The 18,246-nt window shown below is 42.4% G+C and overlaps 1 protein-coding gene across 7 annotated transcripts in view; it reads right to left on the reverse strand.

Annotated features, from left to right (window-relative positions):
- Positions 1–274: 274 nt before the first annotated feature.
- epha7 (eph receptor A7) overlaps positions 275–18,246 on the reverse strand; it is a 280,108-nt gene continuing 262,136 nt past the window's right edge. For 4 of the 7 annotated variants that reach the window (XM_068025814.1, XM_068025805.1, XM_068025786.1 and 1 more), the window contains 3 exons: positions 17,273–17,466; positions 15,309–15,464; positions 276–2,781 (listed from right to left, as the gene is read on the reverse strand). In XM_068025814.1, the coding sequence (XP_067881915.1) occupies positions 2,667–2,781; positions 15,309–15,464; positions 17,273–17,466 (465 nt within the window). In that variant the 3' untranslated portion in view covers positions 276–2,666. Of the gene's footprint in view, positions 2,782–15,308; positions 15,465–17,272; positions 17,467–18,246 lie in introns of all 7 variants that reach the window. The other 3 variants (XM_068025795.1, XM_068025783.1, XM_068025782.1) reach the window with 1 other exon arrangement.

Genomic DNA, 18,246 nt, shown 5'->3' on the forward strand with positions numbered 1-18,246 from the left:
GTCTCAGGTGGACGTGAAAGATCCCATGGCATTATTTTGAAGAAGGGCAGAGGAGTTATCCCTGGTGTCCTGCCCAATATTTGCCTTCAATCAACATCACTATAAAAAAATTATCTGGTCATTATCACATGGCTGCTTGTGGGAGATGCTGGCCACATTTCCTACATGACAACACTTCAAAAAAAGCACTTCATCAGTTTTAATTGCTGTAGGGTGTCCTAAGTTCATGAAAACTTTATATAAATGTAAGTCCTTTTTTTCTTCTTCGACAGGTAATTTATTCAGTAGTGGAAGTATATCATAACCTGGACCTTAGAAAGATATACAGAGCTAAATAAAAAGTCCATAACATCAAACAAAATAAAACCACTGGAAATCATGGAGGCACTTTTCAAAAAAATATATTTACAGTCTTTTACAAAGAATTGAAAAATAAGACCATCAGAATAAGCACAAAAAATCTAACGAAATATTTATACACTTTCCAAGTTAACAGAATGCAACAAATTCTGGTGAGAAAAGAAAAATGTTTTGAAATTATACTGGTCCTTGATATTCTGCAGGCGTTCTGCCAGTCTCCTGCCATAACTCTAGCAGGATGATGGTGCAACCTCCAAGTAGAACAGTGGAAATGGTCATCCATCTATGCCATTTCCCCTACTAATCTCCTTTTGGAGCTCCTGCAAGACACTGGTAGACCCCCTGTATAATGTTAGGGCCACTGTTTCTGAATCAAACAGAAATAAATAAAAGAATGCATAACACCCAAAAAAAGAAAAACAATTATAAAAACACTGTACATGATCTGAAAAAGTCAGAAAAATGGCATCTCTTCGGATTCTATTTAGACAATGTTTGCTAATCTACAACCTTCTTTGGTCCTAAATGTGATTTTTTTTAAATTTTAATTATTATGTACAACTGAAAATAAATGAGTTGTCTGTGATTCTCTGTCAGTGAAATAGAAAAATATAGTGCATTTTCAATGTGTACTGAGCTCACTACAGACAGACCTGTGTAAAAAAAAATGACAGTATAAATAAATTACAACTTTTACATAGAAGTGTTCACATCCCACAACGCAAGTAGATGAGACTGGAATTCTGATCTGAGCTGTGGGATCTCTCATGATACAATCAAAATCAACTTAAACAGCTCCACCACTCTTTGGAATCCTCTGACTGTCAGTGCCGACCAGGTTATCATCATTTCTGCTATGGTTGAGTACAAATGCAGATGAGAAAAATCCAATGAATAGAGGATTGGTAGGGTTGTACCGATCATGGAATTCTGGATTTGAACTTTGCCCCACAATCCCCTGAGAAAAGAGATTTTGATTAGAGTTCAATAAGCTTGATTGCTTTGACCATCTTTAGATTCGTCTGTGGATATGCAGACTCAAGTCGGCCTGTATTTTGAACCTTTGGACAGACCCATATTCATTCCATGCTCTGTCTCACTATAGCTCATTTGAAACACAATTACCTAATATCTAACAACATGGTTCCTCAATTCCCTTTGCTGCCTGTTATGTTTTACTTTTCATGTTTCCATCTGGTCTAAGGCTGGACAAATCAGGTAAGTAAAGATGCCTGCTTTTACCATCCAGTTGACAGTTAACTGCAGTCTCTTAATGTGTTTGATCCTTATTTTATTGTTAAAATGTTTTCATCATCAATATATTTGCTAAGGTGCCATGCTATGATGAGGCCTGGACTAGCTACATTGTACTGAAAAAATAATCTGATTCAAAGAGCATTAACCCTTTTTCATAATCCAGCCTCTGCATGTTTAGGTTTTTTTGAATAAAATCTTAAAACAATGGAAGTTCTGATGAAAGGTCACAGACCTGAAACATTAACTCTGTTTCTTTCTCCACAGATGCTGCCAGACCCGCTGAGTACTTCCAGCATTTCTGTTTTTATTATTATGGAAGTCTTAGGAACTGGCAAATTCCTTCCTGAAGTACATGGAAATAGTTTCACTGACACAAAGTAAAAATGGAAGTTTTGAGAATACTAATATGTACGAGAAAGGAAAAGCTTATCAAATTTAAACTAAAATGGCCACTGCCTACATGTACTACAAGTGGCATAACAGTTTTAAAATTATCAAATAGATAAAATAGATGGGGTAGATAGAGATGGGTCAATGATTAATTAAACACCCAGGATAGAGATAACCTTCTTTGGCTTCTACCCAATATTGCAGGTCAGTAATGAGAAGATGGCTGAATGAACACCATTCAGCAAGCACAAATCTTGAAAACAATTTAATTGATTAACCATAACATGGTGAGTGCCTTTGACAAATATAGTCTACGTAAATTGATATGTACACGTTTAAAAAGCCCAGTAGACAAAAGGAGGTTAGAACGCTCAATGTTTTTCTTTTGTTTTGTTTTTGTGTAAAGTTCTAAATGTTGCAGGTAGTAGTTTCTTCATAATGTGCATGTTCCAGCCATTCTCATTGTGTACTGTTATACATCCTCTTTGTTCTTTAGGTGGCATAGAGGAACACTGTTGCACATCTTCCCTTGAATCTCTGATCCATAACAGGAAGGAACTTAGAAGAATGTTGGTACTGACAGTACTTAGCAGCAGATGGTATCTTTTTCTCCAAGTTTTAGGAAAGTCTTCCCTTTGCATGAAGGGAGAAATGGTCTATTACACTTGGATCCCTGTGCCATGCAAGTGCAGCATCTGGGCTCTCATAGTCTGAATGCTGCTCATGATTTTCTTCTGGTGGCCAACTAATGTAATTCCCAAACTCATCACGTCCCTGTATAACAGAAAGGCACGGTGATTAAAAATTCAAGGTTAACTCAATACAGCAAGTTAAAACCACATTTACGCAATGCAGCTGTAACATGCAAGGCCATAAGAAAGTAGGAATGAGATGTGTTCATTCAGTGCACCCAGTTTGCTCTGCCACTTGGGTCCTCTTTCAGGACCTATACTGACCATTTTTATAAATGCTTACACTGTGTCAATTTAAAATTTTCCCAGTGCCTACTGATTCAGGAATCTCCTTCAGAAAATTTTGCTACACTTAGTGGCAAATCTATGAAGAAGTTACTCCTTCAGTTACATTTAGCGCATGGCTTAATGGTGGCTTATAGTGATGCGCCACAGTTGCTGCATCTTCATTCTCCAAAGACCTTCATTAATTTTATTGATTCCTTTCATTATTTGCACTCTCTCCATAATTTTTTCTTTTTCAATGAGAGCACGTTTACCCTTTGAATCTATCAGTACAGCATTTTATTTGCCTTTACAACTGCTACTATACATTGCCACAAAACTGTCAAGTGTTTTATCAGTCGTTACATCCATCAGTTTGTAATCACATTTGCTATTTTTACCACTGATGTACATTGCCTTGCATTTCTTGACATTGAATACATCATCTGCTCTTCACTTTCCAGTATTACATGTCTGTAGGTCACTTTGCATTTCACCTCTTTACTCTCCTCATCCTGCTTTCCCAGGCAAACTAGTAATATCTCCAAACATAAGATTTTAATTACAATGCCCTCACTGAGGTCACTTATACATATTATGAACAGTAGTGATTGCCAACGGTCAATCCTTGCAGCGTTCCAAAGGTCACAGCTGCCCAATCAGAAGTGTTGTTACTAATAACTGCTCCCATTTTCCATTATCTATACAATTCATTATCAAATTTACAACATCCTTGCTTTTATTGGAGCCATAAGATTCTTCAGAAGGACTTCATCAAATGCTTGTTGAAAGTCAAGAAGTGCAAGAGCAAATTTTCCATTTTGCCGTTCCTTGCATGTATCTGCATAAGTTGGGAATTTTTTTTATTCGTTTGTGGGATGTGGGTGTCGCTCACTAGGCCAGCATTTGTTGCCCATCCCTTGACAACTGAGTGGCTTACGCGGCCATTTCAGAGGGCAGTTAAGAGTCAACCACATTGATGTGGGTCTGGAGTCACATGTAGGCCAGACCAGGTAAGGACAGCAAATTTCCTTCCCTGAAGGACATTAGTGAACCAGATGGGTTTTTACAACAATTGACAATGGTTTCATGGTGATCATTAGACTCGCTTTTAATTCCAGATTTATTAATTAAATTCAAATATCGCCATCTGCCGTGGTGGGATTCAAACCCATGTCCCCAGAGCATTAGCTTGGGCTCTGGATGACTAGTCCAGTGACATTATCACTACGCCACCACCTTCCCATTGCACACCCGTAGCCTATAATTTAATGAATTATGGCTGCACAATTTCTCTCTGTGCTCTCCCAACCAGGGCAGTTCTGCATCGTGAATGCTGAAACAGAGTATTTAGCCTACAATGTCTTCCTCACAACTATTATCAATTTGTTAGCCATGACCTACCCGCATTGATTTGAGTTACTGCATTTACTCCTGTTAAATAAACTATAATTGCCTCTTTTCGAATAGGCTATAATATTTTTCCTTTCAGGCTTCTATTTTGAAGGATCTTGTTTCTGACCTTTTTAATCAAGACTTTCACTGACTATTTTCTCATTCATTGAGAACACTATCCCCACCATCCCTACCCAGCCCCCCGCCTCACCACCCCATATCCAATGAACAGTTAAGATTTTCTGCCATAGTTCCCTCTACTTCTACCCTCAGTTCTATAAGTAGTCTTAGATTTATTCCATTTGGTCCTGGTGTCTTATGAAAATTTAAATAGCTCATTTTTTTTAATGACTATTCATTACTGGTGATTATTTTCCTTGTGAACACAGATGTAATCTAAGTGCTGGATTGAAATACCAACAGTTTTCTAGTGATAATTGCTACAGAATGTATTGTACATCTTTTTCCATACTGTTCACATTCTCTGCTATGTCACTTGACGAATCACCAAAAATATATATCCTCCCTTGGGAAACCAGTGGTATGGTCGTAAGCAGAACAGATAGACCCAGGAGTTCCCAGATTTACTCCTTTATCTGTGTTTAGTTTGATGATATATGAAGTGCTACCAAATGGCTTCAGTGTCACAAGTCTGGGAAGGGATAATTTAATTAATATTTCCACTCGGGGTTATTAGCTAACAATGTCTGTTGGAAAGTTGCATGGTTCAGTGATAGGTGAGAATTGAATTCGGCTTGGCTTTAATGGCTGAACAGCTTGTCAACAATCATTATAAAGGCGCATACTTGAAGTGTAGCCATTTGGACAAGATATAAAAGAACTTCTAATGCTTATGAACAGAATAAATAAATAAACTGGAGGGAAAGGAAAATTGGAAGAGGAAGAAAGGCACAAGGATAGGCAGCGGATTATGACTAATCATAACATCAACCCTAATGGGAGTGAACAGGGCAAAGGTATTATAAAGCTTCTGTGTGTGACAACAGCAAAAAGCACTGAATGGAATTTCTTCTGAAATACAAACTACTGACGTATGCTAAAGAGTTTAAAAAAGGGAGGAGGGATAAACCTGGCCAGTCAGTCAAATGTCAGAGATGCGGAAAGTTTTCTTTTAAATTCATTCATGGGATGTGGGCATTGCTGGCAAATCTAGCACTTATTGCCCATCCCTAAGGGCGGCACAGTGGCGCAGTGGTTAGCACCGCAGCCTCACAGCTCCAGCGACCCGGGTTCAATTCTGGGTACTGCCTGTGTGGAGTTTGCAAGTTCTCCCTGTGTCTGCATGGGTTTTCTCCGGGTGCTCCGGTTTCCTCCCACATGCCAAAAGATGTGCAGGTTGATAGGTAAATTGGCCATTAGCAATTGCCCCTAGTATAGGTAGGTGGTAGGGAAATATAGGGACAGCTGGGGATGTGGTAGGAATATGGAATTAGTGTAGGATTAGTATAATTGGGTGTTACAAAAATTTCTAAATTCACTTGTAACAGCCCTTCAAAACACTCCCACAGGGGATGCTGAGACCAAGTGGGCCCACATCAGAGACGCCATCTATGAGTCAGCTTTGACCACCTACGGCAAAAGTGCGAAGAGAAATGCAGACTGGTTTCAATCTCATAATGAAGAGCTGGAACCTGTCATAGCCGCTAAGCGCATTGCACTTTTGAACTACAAGAAAGCCCCCAGCGATTTAACATCCGCAGCACTTAAAGGAGCCAGAAGTACTGCACAAAGAACAGCTAGGCGTTGCGCAAACGACTACTGGCAACACCTATGCAGTCATATTCAGCTGGCCTCAGACACCGGAAACATCAGAGGAATGTATGATGGCATGAAGAGAGCTCTTGGGCCAACCATCAAGAAGATCACCCCCCTCAAATCTAAATCGGGGGACATAATCACTGACCAACGCAAACAGATGGACCGCTGGGTTGAGCACTACCTAGAACTGTACTCCAGGGAGAATGCTGTCACTGAGACTGCCCTCAATGCAGCCCAGCCTCTACCAGTCATGGATGAGCTGGACATACAGCCAACCAAATCGGAACTCAGTGATGCCATTGATTCCCTAGCCAGCGGAAAAGCCCCTGGGAAGGACAGCATTACCCCTGAAATAATCAAGAGTGCCAAGCCTGCTATACTCTCAGCACTACATGAACTGCTATGCCTGTGCTGGGACGAGGGAGCAGTACCCCAGGACATGCGCGATGCCAACATCATCACCCTCTATAAAAACAAAGGTGACCGCGGTGACTGCAACAACTACCGTGGAATCTCCCTGCTCAGCATAGTGGGGAAAGTCTTTGCTCGAGTCGCTCTGAACAGGCTCCAGAAGCTGGCCGAGCGCGTCTACCCTGAGGCACAGTGTGGCTTTCGTGCAGAGAGATCGACTATTGACATGCTGTTCTCCCTTCGTCAGATACAGGAGAAATGCCGTGAACAACAGATGCCCCTCTACATTGCTTTCATTGATCTCACCAAAGCCTTTGACCTCGTCAGCAGACGTGGTCTCTTCAGACTACTAGAAAAGATCGGATGTCCACCAAAGCTACTAAGTATCATCACCTCATTCCATGACAATATGAAAGGCACAATTCAACATGGTGGCTCCTCATCAGAGCCCTTTCCTATCCTGAGTGGTGTGAAACAGGGCTGTGTTCTCGCACCCACACTATTTGGGATTTTCTTCTCCCTGCTGCTTTCACATGCGTTCAAATCCTCTGAAGAAGGAATTTTCCTCCACACAAGATCAGGGGGCAGGTTGTTCAACCTTGCCGGTCTAAGAGCGAAGTCCAAAGTACGGAAAGTCCTCATCAGAGAACTCCTCTTTGCTGACGATGCTGCTTTAACATCTCACACTGAAGAATGCCTGCAGAGTCTCATCGACAGGTTTGCGTCTGCCTGCAATGAATTTGGCCTAACCATCAGCCTCAAGAAAACGAACATCATGGGGCAGGATGTCAGAAATGCTCCATCCATCAATATTGGCGACCACGCACTGGAAGTGGTTCAAGAGTTCACCTACCTAGGCTCAACTATCACCAGTAACCTGTCTCTAGATGCAGAAATCAACAAGCGCATGGGTAAGGCTTCCACTGCTATGTTCAGACTGGCCAAGAGAGTGTGGGAAAATGGCGCACTGACACGGAACACAAAAGTCCGAGTGTATCAGGCCTGTGTCCTCAGTACCTTGCTCTACGGCAGCGAGGCCTGGACAACGTATGCCAGCCAAGAGCGAAGTCTCAATTCATTCCATCTTCGCTGCCTTCGGAGAATACTTGGCATCAGGTGGCAGGACTATATCTCCAACACAGAAGTCCTTGAAGCGGCCAACATCCCCAGCTTATACACACTACTGAGTCAGCGGCGCTTGAGATGGCTTGGCCATGTGAGCCGCATGGAAGATGGCAGGATCCCCAAAGACACATTGTACAGCGAGCTCGCCACTGGTATCAGACCCACCGGCCGTCCATGTCTCCGTTATAAAGACGTCTGCAAACGCGACATGAAATCGTGTGACATTGATCACAAGTCGTGGGAGTCAGTTGCCAGCATTCGCCAGAGCTGGCGGGCAGCCATAAAGACAGGGCTAAATTGTGGCGAGTCGAAGAGACTTAGTAGTTGGCAGGAAAAAAGACAGAGGCGCAAGGGGAGAGCCAACTGTGCAACAGCCCCAACAAACAAATTTCTCTGCAGCACCTGTGGAAGAGCCTGTCACTCCAGAATTGGCCTTTATAGCCACTCCAGGTGCTGCTTCACAAACCACTGACCACCTCCAGGCGCGTATCCATTGTCTCTCGAGATAAGGAGGCCCAAAAGAAAAAAAAAGAAGTATAATTGGGTGGTTGATGGTCGGCACAGACTCGGTGGGCCGAAGGGCCTGTTTCAGTGCTGTATCTCTAAACTAAACTAAACTAAATTGCCCTTTGTGAAGTTATGGTGAGCTGCCTTCTTGCTAACTGAGTGGTTTGCTGCACCATTTCAAAGGGTATTAATATTCAACCACATTACTGTGGCTCTGGAGTCATATATAAGCCAGACAAGCCAAGGACAGCAGATTTCCTTCCCTAAAGGACATTAGTGAATCAAATGGGTTTTTATGACAATCTAGTAGTTCGATGGTCACCATTACTGATCCTAGCCATTTATTCCAGGTTTATTTAATTAGCTGATTTAAAATTTTGCAGCTGCTCTTGTGGTATTTGAACTTTGTCTCTGGAGGGACAAAATTCATTTGCATTTGGAAAAATGTGAGCTAATCAATGAAATTAGGCAGGGATTTGTTAAAGGCTAATCATGTTTGATAAATGTGTTCAAGTCCTTTGATGAAGCAACGGACAGGGTTGATTAGGGTAGCATGGTTGTGTATACGGACTTTCAAAAGGTTTTAGTTTTAGAGATACAGCACTGAAACAGGCCCTTCGGCCCACCGAGTCTGTGCCGACTATCAACCACCCATTTATACTAATCCTACACTAATCCCATATTCCACCACCACAGGTGGTGGTCAAGATATCATAAGATAAACTTGTTAGTAAAATTGAAGCCCATGGGATTAAAGGGACAGTGGCAGCTTGGATACAAAATTCACCAAGAGACATAAAGTAGAGAGTAGTGGTGAAAGGGTGGTTTTCAGACTGGAGGGAAGTATACAGTGGTGTTCCCCAGGTATCAGGATCGAGACCACCGTTCTTTTTGATATTTATTAATGATCTGGACTTGGGTATACAGGGCATAATTTCAAAGTCTGTGATGATATGAAACTCGGAAATGCAGTTAATAATAAAGAGGATAGTAACAGACTTCAGGAGGACATAGACTTATAAAATGGCCAGACACATGGCAGATGAAAATTAACACAGAGAAGAGTGCAGTGATACATTCTGGTAGGAGAATGAGGAGAGGCAATATGAATTAAGTGGTACAATTTTATACAGGGTGCAAGAACAGAGACACCTCGGGGTTATATATACGCAGGATTTATATGCAATCTCGAAAGGCATGGTCTGATTAGGGATAGTCAGCATGGCTTTGTGCATGGGAAATCATGTCTCCCGAATTTGATTTGAGTTTTTCGAGGAGGTGACCAAGAGGATTGACGAGGGCAGGGCGATGGACATTGTCTACATGGACTTTAGCAAGGCCTTTGACAACGTCCCGCATGGTAGGCTGGTCCAGAAGGTTCGAACACATGGGATCCAGGGTGAGCTAGCAAATTGGTACAATATTGGCTTGGTGATAGGAGGCAGAGGGTGGTAGTGGAGGGTTGTTTTTCAGATTGGAGGCCGGTGACCAGTAGTGTGCCACAGGGATCGGTGCTGGGCCCTCTGTTGTTTGTCATATATATTAATGACTTGGATGTGAATGTAAGGGGCATGATTAGTAACTTTGCAGATGACACCAAAATTGGTGGTATAGTGGACAGTGAAGAAGGTTGTCTAAGGTTACAACAGGATATAGATCAACTGGGAAAGTGGGCAAGGGAGTGGCAAATGGTATTTAATGCAGACAAGCGTGAAGTGATGCATTTTGGGAAGTTAACCAAGGCAGGACATATACAGTGAATGGCAGGGCCCTGGGGAGTGTTGCTGAGTAGAGAGACCTTGGGGTGCAAGTACATAGTTCCCTGAAAGTGGCAACACAGGTAGAAAGGGTGGTGAAGAAGGCGGATGGCATGCTTGCCTTCATCGGCCGAGGCATCGAGTACAAGATTTGGGACGTCATGTTACAGTTGTACATAACGTTGGTTTGGCCGCATTTGGAGTACTGTGTGCAGTTCTGGTCGCTGCACTACAGGAAAGATGTGATTAAGCTAGAGAGGGTGCAGAAAAGATTCACAAGGATGTTGCCTGGTTTGGAGGGCTTGAGTTATAAAGAGAGATTGGATAGGCTGGGTCTGTTTTCCCTGGAGCGAAGGAGGCTGAGAGGGGACATGGCAGAGGTATATAAAATTATGAGAGGCATAGATAGGGTAGATAGCCAGAGTCTGTTTCCCATGGTAGGGGTGACTAAAACTAGAGGGCATAGATTTAAGGTGAGAGGGAGGCGGTTTAAAGGGGATCAAAGGGGTAAATTTTTCACTCAAAGAATAGTGGGTATCTGGAATGAGCTGCCTGAGGAGGTGGTTGAGGCAGGAACAATAGTGACATTTAAGAGACATCTGGACAGGTACTTGAATGAGCAAGGCATAGAGGGATATGGAATTAATGCAGGCAGGTGGGATTAGTATAGATAGACATTATGGTCGGCATGGACGCGGTGGGCTGAAGGGCCTGTTTCTATGCTGTACGACTCTATGACTATGACACAAATCTTTGAAGGTGGCAGGACAAGTTGCAAAGGCTGTTAAAAAAAACATACGGGATCCTGAGCTTTATTAATAGAGGAATAGAGTACAAAGCAAGGATGTCATGCTAAATCTTCATAAAACACTGGTTAGGCCTCAGCTGGAGTATTGTGTTCAACTCTGGTCACCACACTTTAGGAAGAATGCCAAAGCCTTGGAGAGGGTGCAGAAGAGATTTACTAGAATGGCAGCAGGGATCAGGGGCTTCAGTTATGTGGAAAGATTTGAGGAGCTGGAGTTGTTCTCAGAATCATAGAATTATAGAAAGTTTACAGCACAGAAAGAGGCCGCTTGGACTATCATGTCTCGCCAGCTGAAAAATGCCACCCAGCCTAATCCCATTTTCCAGCATTTGGTCCATAGCCCTGCAGTTTATGGCACTTCAGGTGGACATCCAGGCTCCTTTTAAATGAGCAATGTGTTTCAGACCCCACCACCCTCTGGGTGAAAAAGTTTTTCCTCATCTTCCCTCTAATCCTTCTACCAATCACTTTAAATCTATGTGCCCTAGTCACTGACCTCTCTGCTAAGGTAAGTAGGCCCTTCCCATCCACTCTATTCAAGCCCCTCACAATTTTATACATCTCAATCAAATCTCTCTTCAGCCTCCTCTGTTCCAAGAAGAACAACTCCAGACTCTCCAATCATTCCTCAAAGTTGCAATTTTACAATCCTAGCAACATCCTCGTAAGTCTCCTCTGTACCTTTTCTAGTGCAATTACATTCTTTCTGTAATGAGGTGACCAGAACAGCACACAGTGACCTGACTTTTACTAGCGTGCCGCAAATTGCGGTGGCGCGCTTTGAAGTCGGTAGTCCGCCCGTGTAGAGCAGCCACCACTGAGCCCCTCCGATATTTCGCGCGGGAACTCAATTAAATAGAGGGGGCGAAACGGCCGCCCCACTGATGTAGAGAGGGCGGCCGCTCTGTCCCCGGCAATGGTATCTGGCGCCACTGCGCATTTTTAAAGGGCTTCAAGCCCTTAGAAGAAATTTGAATGTTTAAAGTTACATAATTGTGCATTGTCTTCAAAAAATGTAATAAAAGTTGGAGGTCCTTTCCTACCACCCCCCACACCCAATCCCCCAATGTTTTTGGGCTTATCGCACTTTATTAAATTAATTTTATTCCTAACCCAAATTCACCCCCCCCAACCTTGTTACCTTTGCCCTTCAACCTCTTCCCACCATCCCCTCAGCCAATACAAAGTGTTTTCCCTGCTGCCCCCCCACTCCCCACCCTGATAATTTCACTCCTCCCCTATCCCCACCTGTGCCACCTCTCAGAACTCTGACCAGAGTTCCGAAGGCACGGGAGTTCCAGCCAGTGGTTGGAATATCAGCGTGGGACTGTCACCAGGGCTAGGTAAGTTTATTTGCATGTACTTCAATTAATTTTAGTAGTAAAATGCAGGCCCTGCCGCCAAGCGGCAGTTGGGCCGCACCGAGGCTTCGCTGCCGCCAGTAAAATGCGGCAGGGCCTTCTCGGCGTCATGGGTCATGGCGGGCCTCTCCTGGAAGAAATTTCTGGGCGCCCCCATGACCCCCAATGTCAGAGGGATAGTAAAATTCAGCCCACTAGTCAAGTTGTGGTCTAACTAATATTTTATATAGCTCCAGCATAACCTCCCTACTCTTGTATTCAATGCCTTGGCTAATAAAGGACAGGATTCCATATGCCTTCTTAACCAGCTTATCGACCTGTCCTGCTACCTTCAGGAATCTGTGGACATACACTCCACGGTCCCTCGCTTACTCTACACCTCTCAGTATCCCCCCTTTTATTGTGCATTCCTTTGCCTTGTTTGACCTCCCCAAATGCATCACCTCACACTTCTCTGGGTTAATATCCATTTGCCACTTTTCTGCCCAACTGACCAGTCCATTGATATCTTCCTGTAGTCTACAGCTATCCTCCTCGCTATCAGTCATGCGGCCAATTTCTGTGTTGTCTGCAAACTTCTTGATCATTCCCTCTACATTTACGTCCAAATCGTTAATATGTACCACAAAAATCAGGGACCTAGTACTGACCCCTGCGGAACCCCAGCGAAAACAACCTTCCAGTTGAAATAGCACCCATCAACAATTATCCTTGGTTTCCTGCCACTGAGTCAATTTTGTATCCAGCTTGCTACATTCCCTTGGATCCTATGGGATTTTATTTTTTTTCAAACATTCTGCCATGTGGGACCTTGTCAAAAGTCTTGCTAAAATCCATGCAGACCACATCAACTGCACTACCCTCATCAATCCTCCTTGTTAGTTCCTCAAAAAATTCAATCAAGTTGGGGTGGCACAGTGGTTAGCACTGCGACCCGGGTTCGGTTCTGGGTACTGCCTGTGTAGCGTTTGCAAGTTCTCCCTGTGACCGCGTGGGTTTCCATTGGGTGCTCCGGTTTCCTCCCACAGCCAAAGACTTGCAGGTTGATAGGTAAATTGGCCATTGTGAATTGCTCCCAGTGTAGGCAGGTGGTAGGAGAATTGAGGGAAGGTGGGGATGTGGTAGGGAATATGGGATTAATGGAGGATTAGTATAAATGGGTGGTTGATGGTCAGTATAGATTCGATGGGCCGAAGGGCCTGTTTCAGTGCTGTATCTCTCTATGACTAAGTTAGTTAGACATGACGTTCCCTTAACAAATCCATATTGATTATCCTTGATTAATCTGTGCCTTTCTAAGTGACACTTTATCCCATCTCTCAGAATTGATTCCAATAATTTGCCCAGTACATGACTGACCTGTAATTATCCAGTCTATCCCTCGCTCCCTTTTCAAACATAGGTACAATGTTAGTTCTGATGAAAGGTCACTGCTGCCAGACCTGCTGAGTATTTCCAGCATTTCTTGTTTTTATTTCAGATTTCCAGCATCTGCAGTAATTTTGCTTTTATATTAGTACAATGTTAGTAGTTCTCCAATCCTCTGGCACCACACCTGTATCCAGTGAGGACTGGAAAATGATGGTCAGCCTCTCCGATATTTCCTCCCTGGCTACTTTTAACAGCCTAGGACAGATTTCATCCGGCCCTGGTGATTTATCCAGTTTCAAGGATGCTAATCTCCTTAATACTTCCTCTCTCCCTATGTTTATCACATTCAAAACTTCACACTCCTTCTCCTTAACTACAATGGCTCCATCATCCCCCTCTTTTGTGAAGAGAGAAACAAAGTATTCATTAAGAACAATACCCACATCTTCTGCTTCCACACACAGGACTTTTTTGGTCTTTTATGGGGCCCTACTCTTTCTTTAGTTATCCTCTTACTCTTCTTCTTGGAGCAGAGAAAGTTAAGAGGAAATCTGATAGAGGTTTTCAAAATCATGATTGGTTTTGATAAAGTAAATAAGGAGAAACTGTTTCCAGTGGCAGAATGCCAATAACCAGAGAACACAGATTTAAGATGATTGGCAAAAGCACCAAGGGTGGCATGAGGAAAATTTTTTTTTTACACAGTGAGTTGTTGGGATCTGGAATGCACTGCCTGGACGGATGGAGTAAATTCAATAGTAACATTCAAAAAGAAATTGGAGAAATACCAAAAAAGGAGAAAAATTTTACAGCGTTAAGGGGTAAGATCGATGAAGGGAATGGGATTAACTTGATTTTACAAAAGAGCCAGAACAGGCACAATGGGCTGAATGGCCTCCTTCTGTGCTGTATTATTCTGTGATATACTTTAATGGAAACTTGCAAAATTTGAAAATAGTAAAGAGTAGAAGAGCAAAGAGAAGTTAGGGAAAGGGGAAACTGACAATGCATATATTTTACCTCTAAATCATGTTGAATGTAATGTGTTGGTCCTAAAATAGATATTACATTTTTATATGATTTTGTAGGCTTAGTTTACTGTTTCTATGATTACCTTTAGCCCCTGTGTATTTCTTACAGCAAGCTTTTGTATATTATTACTAATTTAAACCGCTGCACTTTTACATGATAGCTGCGAAGTTGAAACATTTGTGGTAAAAATGCTGCAAACAACTTAGAGGACAAAAATCTGCAGAAATGCATTGCAAAATCGATGTCATAGCTAAGTAGCTTTATCCACCTGCTCTCCTATCCTTTGCTTCAAGGGACAGTTGTGCTATTATAAAGGACACAGTTCTTATTTTGTCAACCTTCCTTTAAAAGCTTCCTTTTAATTAGATTTAAATCGCAATGTATAGAATTTAAAACAAAATAAACAAATTATAGCCAAAATCAAATTACATTTTATTGCATGGGATTCTTAATTCTTTTGGGGCTGCATACTGCAATTCCATCTTTATCTCTGTAAAAATGGAAAATTAATAACCTTGCCTGTAATGTACAAAGGACTCCTATTTTGTATAATTGTCACAGTTTATTGTGAATGATTAAAGCAAATACTGTTCTTATCACAAGGGACTTCAGGATTTTTAACTGGTGTTTTAAGGATTACATCCATCCATTTTTTTCGAAAACTAGTAGCCTTGCTACAGCCTCAAATCATATGATATTTCCAAATTGACAACTGGATGAAAAATATTGGCTTCATTTTTGCCCCTTTGTGGTACAGACATTTGTCTGGTTCAGACTGGTTTCTCAGTGTTAAACTCACTCAATGGTCATCCTGGCCACAGATTCCAGTGTGCTATACCCTGCAGCGGTGAAGTTATCTTTGTATCGCTCCATCTTGATTGCCTCTAGCCAGTCACCTACACAGCGGAAGGATGTGAAGTCAGGAGTGTTCTGATCTAGAAGAGGATTGATTGGCCTGTATGGGCAGGAGCAGAAACAATAATCATAAACACACCTAAAATACACTCAATACTGCATTTATCAAGTAGTTCACACATAACAAAATGTCAGCACATTACAAATAGACTAATTTACATAATTATGAATATTAATTAAAATTTGGAGTAAAATTCAGCCCTCTGATGGATCAATTTGTAAATGTATGGTCAGGTGTGCGAGTGAGCCATAGTGACTGGAATGATCTCAATTTAGATCTTTGAGCTGTGCTGAGCAAGCTGATGTCAGTAGGGAGGCTACAATCAGCCACAGGGTTCTCCTGTGCACAACCCAGTAACCTATGCTGCAGAGTGCGGGTGTCTGGCTGTCAGGTGAAGACAAGATTGGGCTCAACTTTGCTAGCCCTCGCAGCTGCATTTCCTGCTAATACTTATTAGCAACATGAGAAAACTGACTACTTGAGAGATACTGGAATCGCACTTCAGCATGAAAAGGGAAAAAATGGAGGAAACAAATTCTCCAAAATACATAAAATCCTCCTCATCCTCTTCCACTCCACCCCACCGGGTCGGACTCCAATGAACTGTAAAATCAAATGAGGTGTAAAATGGGCATCCGATCCCAGCCTTTCCCATTCTCTCCAAGGAGGTTAGGTAAAAATCAGGACTGTGGCTTGTGGTACTACTGAAAGATGAGTTTTCTGGACACATGGGAATCCCCACTGTACAACGTTAGGATGTAACAGTGCCCTTAGTACCTGGAAATGTTTTATTACTCAACAATACTGAGGCAGAATTGCCATTTATTAAGCTGGTAGGCTCCTCATTAGAGTATGCAAGGGGCCTAATGCCTTTATTAAGCAGCTGCCCCTAGCTCCTTAAAAATGGTCCCACCCAATATCCAGTCAGACTCCTTTCAGGTGTAGATTAGATTAGATTAGATTAGAGATACAGCACTGAAACAGGCCCTTCGGCCCACCGAGTCTGTGCCGAACATCAACCACCCATTTATACTAATCCTACATTCCTACCAAACATCCCCACCTGTCCCTATATTTCCCTACCACCTACCTATACTAGTGACAATTTATAATGGCCAATTTACCTATCAACCTGCAAGTCTTTTGGCTTGTGGGAGGAAACCGGAGCACCCGGAGAAAACCCACGCAGACACAGGGAGAACTTGCAAACTCCACACAGGCAGTACCCGGAATCGAACCCGGGTCCCTGGAGCTGTGAGGCTGCGGTGCTAACCACTGCGCCACTGTGCCGCCCTGTACTTGGGACACAGAACATTGACCCTTGACATTGGCGCACATTGCATCTATTTAGCGTTCATAAAATAGATGTAACATCTCATTTCTATGCCACTATCTGAGATACTGAGGGGAAAACAGCACTGTGGGTGTACCTATACCAGATGGACTGCAGCAGTTATAGAAGGCTGATCTCCACCACTTTCTCAAGGGCAACTGGGGATGCCCACATCCCATGAAAGAATAAAGCAAAAATGACCTTATCACACCACCCAACAGCGAAAAGGTCAGTGGTATTTTTAACATTTTTAATCATACAAGAGTAAAACACCTCCAGCCTCCTCTCCCTCTTTTGTTGTCATCATTTACACGAATGCATTATCATGTCAAAGCTTTAGCTTGCAAATGCCGGAAGATTGTATGCCACCTTTCGAAGTGTTCTGTAATGGTTAACTTAATATGTTGGTAATTATAGACATAACTCATTTAATGAAGATCGATAGTGACAGTTTCTCTATAACTCTAGTTACTTGGATTCTAGTAGAACAAATTCATGTCAAGACTTTCCTCACCTACTGCAGGTACCCAGGGGAACCTTCAGGCTGTTTGGATTACGGATCATTTTGTCTAGAATCCCAACTATCTGATCAAACTTGGGTCTCTCACTGCGTTCCTGCTGCCAGCAGTCAAGCATTAGTTGGTGAAGGCCAGGTGGACAGTCCATGGGAGCAGGGAGACGATAACCCTCTTCAATAGCCTTTATAACCTAAACAGTGAAGAAAAGTAAGTAAGTGAGATCGAAGTAAATTCATGTATCGGTAAAGCAAGCCATTTCCAACACTCTAATAGAATTTACTGATAGTATAAAGATAATCCACACTGCACTTACAAAATGCTTTACATAACATGTCAGATTAAGATATGATGAGTGCAGCAGCTTTCTATTTGTGCCATACCTATCTTTTGGCTTTGTTTGATACAGTGATTTAAAATAACAGGCCACATGACAGGACTTACAGAGATCCCTGTTATTCCATCGAGGAGATCATATTGACGCTTGGAAGTCTTCTTTTGAAGTCTGTATTAATTCTGAGGAAGATTATGGATGCAGTCATACTAAAATCAACCCTGTGAGTTAAACAGGCCCCATTTCAAGAGGAAGGCGGCCTACCCGAGTGACCTTGAAGTTACATAACGTTTTTGTCACGCCAATCTAGCAACAAAGTTTGGAAGGGAGGTGTCAGTGAATGAAACTTCATCAGCTCTAACTAGGGAATGGAAATTTATTTTCTGTTGCTGCTTTGCTAAGCATCTGTTTTCCACTTTCTGACAGTTGAGTTACCTTTAACAGCAACAGCTATCACACAGTAACACCAGGCGCTATTACATTTAAATTAGGATCCCTAGAGAGCAGCACTCAAACAGCGACCCATGCCCATCTTCCCTATTTGCTTTTCCTCTTGAACCACTATCAAATCAAAGTCTACTGGAGACTACATTTTTAAAAATAGTTTGGTGTGTATGCAGTATTATTGCAGCACAAGAT

Source organism: Heterodontus francisci, chromosome 3 (assembly GCF_036365525.1).
Source record: "Heterodontus francisci isolate sHetFra1 chromosome 3, sHetFra1.hap1, whole genome shotgun sequence".
Taxonomy (NCBI): domain Eukaryota; kingdom Metazoa; phylum Chordata; class Chondrichthyes; order Heterodontiformes; family Heterodontidae; genus Heterodontus; species Heterodontus francisci.